The 8325-nt window shown below is 39.7% G+C and overlaps 1 protein-coding gene across 1 annotated transcript; it reads left to right on the top strand.

Annotated features, from left to right (window-relative positions):
* The first annotated feature begins 4411 nt into the window (after nt 1-4411).
* LOC141339389 (transcription factor Sox-9-B-like) lies at nt 4412-7603 on the top strand. Its single transcript, XM_073844955.1, has 3 exons — nt 4412-5060; nt 5734-5981; nt 6126-7603. Exons 1-3 carry the CDS (start codon nt 4645-4647, stop codon nt 6773-6775), a joined length of 1314 nt encoding a protein of 437 aa, XP_073701056.1. The 5' UTR covers nt 4412-4644; the 3' UTR covers nt 6776-7603.
* The last annotated feature ends 722 nt before the right edge of the window (nt 7604-8325 follow it).

Genomic DNA, 8325 nt, shown 5'->3' with positions numbered 1-8325 from the left:
ATAACATCACTTAGGGCTGTCCACAAACACTGCATTGGAAAGCACAGCACAAGCATGAACGCTGTCCTTCACAAACACTCACACACACAGAGAGAGAGAGAGAGCTGACAGCCACAGAATCTGTGAGCGGGGGACATGATTTAGCAGTTGACTTTCACTGTTTGTCTCCCAGTTTTTAACACTGGGGCTCGAAATCAAGCTGAGAAGTTTCCCAGCGAATGTGTGCCGGACGCTCACAGCAGAAGAAGGAGGTTCTTCTGAGAGACCGGAGTGTGAAAGCAACACCAGAGCACTGCGCACAGATAAAGACATAGATTTATTAGCATCTGTGAATCCTGACAAATTAGATAGAGATAGCTATTCAGCAGCACAACTGTTTTCAATAAATCAGCATATTAGCAATGATGCTGAAAATCCAGCTTTCAGTTGGACACAGAAATTTTAAATGCTCTGTGTTTTGAACAAATAAGTGTCTCTTAAGAGACCTCTTCAAAAAACATTAAAAGTCTACTTGACACCATTTAATATCCGCGATGTAAAAGCTGGCGTAAAAGGCCGGCTCAGGTAATTGTGGCGATTTTGGCGAGGGCAGACGCACATCTGCGATCTATTAAACGTGATATTTCAGGTAGCTCACGAGGAACACATGTGTAGACCGCGTTCCGCCGAAAATGACATTTCCACAACATTACTTGCACAAATAAACACCGAGAGACCGAGAGGAACGCTGCAATCTCTACTTCACCCCACTACCCAAGATTTATTACGCCGCTGCTGTCCTGCTGTTCTTAACTCGCACTCATATGCTCTCAGCGTTTGTAAACTACTAGTAATTTGTAATTAGTAAAGAGCATATACAGTTGATGCAAACATGCATCATTTGGCTAAAATAAACATCAAATATTGCTTAAAATATTAAAACAACGGCAATTAAATTAAATCATTAGGATATTGAGATCATGTTCCATGAAGATTTCCCACCGTAAATATATCAAAATGTAATTTTTGATTAGTGATATGCATCGCAAAGAACTTCATTTGGACAACTTTAAAGGCGATTTTCTCAATATTTGGATTGTTTCGCACCCTCAGATTGCAGATTTTCAAACAGATGTATCTCAGCCAAATATTGTCCTGTCCTAACAAACCAGACGTCAATGGAAAGCTTATTTATTCAGAAAAGTTCGACAAAATTGACCCATATGACTGGTTTTGTGGTCCAGGAGCACAAATGCAAAAAAAAAAAAGTATAAATCAAGAAGGATTTTCTAGATGAAAACTCAGAGGAACTCAAAAGTCAAAATTAAGTGTGTTTTTGCTTGAAACAAACTAAATAATCTTGTTTTTTTGCCACATTGTTAATTATTATTTATTATTCAATTTTCATATGACTGGTTTTGTGGTCCAGGAACACAAATGCAAAAAAAAAAAAAAAAAAAAAAAAAAAAAAAATTATAAAAAATGTTATGTTTATGTTGCTGCAAAAAATGCTTTTCTAGCTTAGATTTTTTTTGTCTTCTTTCCAGCCAAAATATCAAAAATTCTAAAATCAAGAAGGATTTTCTAGATTAAAACTCAAAGGAACTCAAAAGTCAAAATTAAGTGTGTTTTTGCTTGAAACGAGCAAAATAATCTTGTTTTCTTGCCACATTGGCAGATTATTATTTATTATTACATTTTCATATGACTGGTTTTGTGGTCCAGGAACACAAATGCAAAAAAAAAAAAAAAAAAAAAAAAAAAAAAAAAATTATAAAAAATGTTATGTTTATGTTGCTGCAAAAAATGCTTTTCTTGCTTAGATTTTTTTGTCTTCTTTCCAGCCAAAATATCTACAAATTCTTCAATCAGGAAGGATTTTCTAGATGAAAACTCAAAGGAACTCAAAAGTCAAAATTAAGTGTGTTTTTGCTTGAAACAAACAAAATAATCTTGTTTTCTTGCCACATTGGCAGATTATTAATTATTATTTATTATTAAATTTTCATATGACTGGTTTTGTGGTCAAGGAACACAAATGCAAAAACAAAAAAAAAACAAAAAAAAAAAGTATAAAAAATGTTATGTTTATGTTGCTGCAAAAAATGCTTTTCTTGCTTAGATGTTTTGTCTTGTTTCCAGCCAAAATATCTAAAAATTCTAAAATCAAATTCTAGATTAAAACTCAAAGGAAAACAAGTCAAAATCGTGTTTTTGCTTGAAACAAGCTAAATAATCTGCCAATGGGATCAGAAAAATAATCTTGTTTTGTCTGTTTGAAATAAGTTTTTTTTTCTTACCCCATTGGCAGATTATTTAGCTTGTTCTCAGCAAAAACTCACTTCATTTTGACTTGTTTTTTCTGAAAATAATTTTTACTCAGATTTAAGAGTTTTTAGATATTTTGGCTGGAAACCAGACAAAACATCTAAGTAAGAAAAGCATTTTTTTCCCCAGTGCATTTATCAATCCAAGAGGTTTATAAGAGATTTCAATGGTGTTCCTTTTATATCATTGTTTTCAGTGCAACAACAAAAAAAAAAGCTTAAAGAAGAGGAACTGAGAAAAAGACATGTTAACAGCAACAATACTAATAATAGCCTGCTTGTTTGTCAGGAATGAATTACACTGCAAAAAAATGCTTTTCTTTCTCTTGTAACATCTAAAAAGAGATATCAAGACGGATTTTCTAGACGAGTAAAAAATTTTTCTTGTTTTCAGAAGAAAAAAAAAACAAGTCAAAATGAAGTGAGTTTTTGCTTAAAACAAGCAAAAATAATCTGCCACTGGGGTAAGCAAAAAAAAAAAAAATCTTATTTCAAACAGAAAACAAGATTATTTTTCTTACTCCGTTGGCAGATTATTTTGAAAACAAGAAAATCAATTTTACTCGTCTAGAAAATCCTTCTTGATTTGTGAATTTTTACATGTTTTGTAAATTACGAAACGCATTTTTGCAGTGTAGACGCACTTTCAGTAAACAACTGTAAAATAACTGTTACACTGTAAAAAGTTTTCCCCAGATTCAACTTAAAAACCTAAGTTCAGCAGCTGCCTTAAGTTAAACCAGCTTAAAACTACAAATCATTTTTACTTATTACAATCAAAATGAGTTGATTTAACTTGTGAGTTTAAATGACTTAAGTTGATTTAACTTAACATTTTAAGGCAGCTGCTAAACTTAAGTTTTAAAGTTGAAACTGGTGAAAACTTTTTACAGTGTAAATAAAATATTAAAAAGTTTTTATTTTTAGCACTGAGAGACTGCAATACACATGACAAGTCACATTTTTATTCTAATGCAAATACATTCCCCTAAAGTCAATATCTGAGGCGTGCTGAAAACGCCATTGAACATTGTCATTGTTTTCTACATAAACTGACCAAATACAGTTTGAGTTGAAGAGTCCGGAGTCCAGCGCTGGTTTGCGGAGCTGTTAGTGACTGAGAGTCTGAACTCATGTCGCCCCCTATCGCTCACACCGAGAACAGCACACACTCAAACACCAGCACACACACTTTAAAACACACATCAACTATAACTGACATGCGCTTCGTTGACATTTACATGGAGAAATGCGAAAAAAAAAACACTTCAGATTGAAAACACATCAGTTTACAAACACAAACACAAAGATCACTACATTGGATGCAACACTAAACTAAAGGCTAGATATAAAATACTACACAGCCTACATTATAGTGTGCATACGTTTTCTATTCGTACAAGCTCGATATGATCACATCTGCATGTTTTTAAAGCGTCATCTAAATACACAACAAATACGGAGATAATCAGATTGCTGGCTTTTATGTTTTGTATTTTTATATTACATAATAGTGTGTCATGTTGGTACACTGCAAAAAATGCTTTTCTTACTTAGATTTTTTTGTCTCGTTTCCAGCCAAAATTTCTAAAAATTCTTGAGTCAGGAAGGATTTTCTAGACGAGTAAAAATTATTGTCTTGTTTTTAGTAAAAACAAGTCAAAACTAAGTGAGTTTTTGCTTAAAACAAGCAAAATAATCTGCCAATGGGGTGAGAAAAAAAAACTTATTTCAAGCAGACAACTAGATTATTTTTCTGACCCCATTGGCAGATTTTATTTTGCCTGTTTTAAGCAAAAACAAACCTAATTTTGACTTGTTTTAACTAAAAACAAGACAATAATTTTTACTTGTCTAGAAAATCCTTCCTGATTCAAGAATTTTTAGATATTTTCGCTGGAAACAAGACAAAAAATCTAAGTTAGAAAAGGTTTTTTTTGCAGTGTAAAGTTTTTTCTTAGTTTTGGTGTGTTTGGTTGGTCTGCGCCCGAGAGAGAGAGAGAGAGTGAGAGAGAGAGAGAGAGAGAGAGAGAGAGAGAGAGAGAGAGAGATCGAGTTCAGCTCCGCCTCGTCTCCATCCATCCGTATATAAGTGCTGTGATTTGGAGAGAGAGAGAACAGAGCCTCTCCACATCTCCAAGCACACACTCACTCAGTCAGGATTTGTCCTCATCTCAGTGATATATGTCGCGCTGTGAGACTTTATCCCTCTGACCCGAGCAGTTCCGAAGGACTTTGGAGCCGCTTTTGCGCACGGACGCGCAGGTTTACGCATCACCCGAACTCCTGCAGGAGGATTTTACCGCTGCGCTAGAGTTTGCAACACTCACTCTTCTGCATGAATCTCTTCGACTCCTACCTGAAAATGAGCGACGAGCAGGACAAGAGTCTCTCCGACGCGCCCAGCCCGAGCATGTCCGAGGATTCCGCCGGGTCTCCGTGTCCGTCCGGCTCGGGCTCGGACAGCGAGAACACCCGCCCGGAGCAGCACCTCCGAGACTTCAAGAAGAACGAGGAGGGAGACAAGTTCCCCGTCTGCATCAGAGACGCGGTGTCTCAGGTGCTCAAGGGCTACGACTGGACCCTGGTGCCCATGCCCGTCCGGGTCAACGGCTCCAGCAAGAGCAAGCCGCACGTCAAGAGACCCATGAACGCCTTCATGGTTTGGGCTCAAGCCGCGCGCAGGAAACTGGCGGATCAGTACCCGCACCTCCACAACGCGGAGCTCAGCAAGACACTCGGGAAACTCTGGAGGTAAGACCCCTTGCTTAAATTATTCTATAGTATTTATAAACTCGTTTTGCTTGCCTAAGACAGCTCCAGAAGTTATAAAGCAATACTGCTGTCAGCTGCGCAAAGTTTGGACAGCTTTGCATGTTATTAACATCAACTGCCATTGTTTACAGCATTATTATATAATGATAAGACAAAGCTGATAAGCTTCAAAAAAGCGAACTATTTGAATAATAAAGGGTAAAACTCTAGTTTAGCCAAATAGCAAATTCACCCTTGATTCACGTCAGTGCAAAAAAAGTTTTAAGACTTTTAGTACTGGTTTTTACTTTTAAAGTTTACTTAAGAAAAAAAAAATGCATTTAGGGGGGAAAACAGGATAAACTGCATTTTATTTACTGGTTTACTTAGTATTCAGTGAACTTAAACCGTTTCTTGATTGTTCTTTATTGTTATGTAAATAAAAAATTCAAAATAGCAAATTCACCCTTGATTCACGTCAGTGCAAATAAAGTTTTAAGACTTTTTCTTAAGAAAAAATAGCATTCAGGGGGAAACAGGATAAACTGCATTTTATTTACTGGTTTGCTTAAGAAAAAAAAAAGTATTCAAGGGACAAACAGTTGTTCTTGATTGTTCTTTATTGTTATGTAAGTGGTCAGAGTGTTGATTACTTTCTTGCGCATGTTTGTAGGTTGCTAAACGAAGGAGAGAAGCGTCCGTTTGTGGAGGAGGCTGAGCGTCTGAGGGTCCAGCACAAGAAAGACCACCCCGACTACAAGTACCAGCCCCGACGGAGGAAATCCGTCAAGAACGGCCAGGCGGAGGGCGAGGACGGCGAGCAGACCCACATCTCCCCCAACGCCATCTTCAAAGCCCTGCAGCAGGCCGACTCTCCGGCGTCCAGCATGGGCGAAGTGCATTCTCCGGGAGACCACTCAGGTACTCTCCTTATGTAATGCGCCTGCAGGGAAACTCATAAATCTTATCTGGCTTTCCCAACGCGGCCGTGTATCTTTATTAGCCTTCTGGTTGCGTCAGCGACGGTGTGGTTAATCTTTATTTCCGTTTGGTTTTGCAAACCAGGTCAGTCCCAGGGGCCTCCAACGCCGCCCACCACCCCCAAAACGGACCTGCCGTCCAGCAAAGCGGACTTGAAGCGCGAAGGCCGTCCTCTGCAGGAGGGCATCGACTTTGGAGCGGTGGACATTGGGGAGCTGAGCAGCGACGTGATCTCCAACATGGAGCCGTTCGACGTCAACGAGTTCGACCAGTACTTGCCTCCTCACGGACACCCGGGGATGGCGGTCGGCGCCCAGGCGTACTCCGCCGGGTTTGGGCTTGGTGCACAGGCTTGGATGTCCAAGCAGCAGCACGCGATGGCCAACGGCGGAGAGCAGAGCCAAGGCCAGCAGCGGACGCAGATCAAGACGGAGCAGCTGAGTCCCAGTCACTACAGCGAGCAGCAGCAGGGCTCCCCGCACTACGGCTCCTTCAACCTGCAGCACTACAGCTCCTCGTACCCCGCCGTCAGCCGAGCGCAGTACGACTACACTGAGCACCAGAGCCCCGCCAACTCCTACTACGGCCAGTACCCCGCCTTCAGCTACGTGAGCCCGAGCCAGAGGCCCATGTACACCCCTATCGCCGACACGGCGGGCGTCCCGTCGGTGCCGCAGGCGCACAGTCCGCAGCACTGGGAGCAGCCCGTCTACACCCAGCTCTCCAGGCCCTGAGGGACTAAACGGCCGTCTAAACGCTGGGAAAGTACTGAAACGGCTCCCGACCGTGCCTTTCGGAATCGTGATTATATTTTTCTAGATATAATGAGACAAGAGAAATCCTCTGTGAGGACAGATTCCAGATAATTATTTTAGTATGTACTGTGTATGTGTGTGTGCTTGTTTCTCTCGTGGGGATTCGTCCCCGACCGTATTTTTGTAAAGACTCCTTTCCGCTGTATATGTTTGTGGGGGGTTTCTTAAAGCAGATGCTTCTAGAGTCCGTCGCCATATCTCTCGTTTCTGTGAAAACTGCCTCTAGAGTCCGTCTGTGCCTATGGGAGGAGGAACGGGAAGTGACCCCGACGCTCCGTCATTCCTCGAGTCTTAACCTCTTTAATTTATTCATTAGTGTTCGTTTGACTTGAAATTTGCGTTTTATCATTCGCTTGGGCTTCGTACGACTAATTCGCGACGAGACGTTTCCGATTACGATTTAGCCGTAGTGCTGACGTTAACCATCTCATTTATTTATCGTCTGTTAACGTTTCCTTTTAAACTGTCTCAACGTCTTCTTTTGATAATCCAGCTGACTTGTGAAACTTGATCAAACCTTTCATAGAAACGACTGGAACTTGTGTTTGTTTGTTTGTTTTGGGGGGTTCTCAGACAGACTTCCGCAGGCTGTTGGCTACATCTCTCTGGAACACACCAGCATTGATTTTTCCTTTCCCTTGTGTTTTTTAACGCCTTAAAGAGAAACTGTAAAACATGCCACCGTCTTAAAAGAAGCTTATCTTTTGTATCATATTGTTTGCAATAAAAAGAAAGATTTTGAAAATATCCTCTGCTCTGAGATTTGTCTTTTTCAAAAAGCCTGACATTTTAGAAATAATCCATTTGTTGAAATAACGTCAGGTGTGGAATGGAGACACCTGATAAAGCCATCAGCGCTCATTTGTACATTCACTGCACATCTTTCATCGTCCTAAATGTGGAGGACAACAGGAACTGGGCTGCAGAAACAGCAGTGTGATGATTTCATCAGTCATTAGGAGATTAATGAAGCCAGTAGACACACACACACACACACACACACACACACACACACACACACACACACACACACACACACACACACACACATGCTAATTAAACAACACACTGAAAAACAAGCAGACAACAGACATCATTTGTAAAAATGACACAAGTATAAATAAATCTATCTTTGTGAAAACGTGTTATATGTGACCCCAGACCACAAAACAAACCATAAAGTTACATTTTATTGAAATTGTTAGGATATAGGACATTATTTGGTCGGGATACAACTATTTAAAAATCTGAGGGTGCAAAAAAAAACTAAATATTGAGAAAATCACCTTTAAAGTTCTTAGCAATGCATATTACTAATCAAAAATTAAGTTTTGATATATTTACAGTAGGAAATTCACAAAATGTCTTCATGGAGCATGATCTTTACTTAAAGGGAGACGTTGTTTGTTCATGCACCTGTCAAGTTTGAGATTTTGGGCTTTTTTGGTGTTTCATAAAGTGTTTTTTCA

The sequence above is a fragment of the Garra rufa genome, chromosome 1 (assembly GCF_049309525.1).
Source record: "Garra rufa chromosome 1, GarRuf1.0, whole genome shotgun sequence".
Classification (NCBI taxonomy): Eukaryota; Metazoa; Chordata; class Actinopteri; order Cypriniformes; family Cyprinidae; genus Garra; species Garra rufa.
The sequence above is the reverse complement of the archived record's forward strand: the minus strand, read 5'-3'. Positions and strand labels throughout refer to the sequence as shown.

What these genes read in the sequence shown, in the direction of transcription:
- LOC141339389 (XM_073844955.1), top strand. Translation starts at nt 4,645, where the DNA reads ATGAATCTCTTCGACTCCTACCTGAAAATGAGCGACGAGCAGGACAAG. An exon ending in ACACTCGGGAAACTCTGGAG is followed by an intron (nt 5,061 to 5,733) that starts GTAAGACCCCTT and finishes GCATGTTTGTAG; the next exon opens with GTTGCTAAACGAAGGAGAGA. An exon ending in TTCTCCGGGAGACCACTCAG is followed by an intron (nt 5,982 to 6,125) that starts GTACTCTCCTTA and finishes TTTGCAAACCAG; the next exon opens with GTCAGTCCCAGGGGCCTCCA.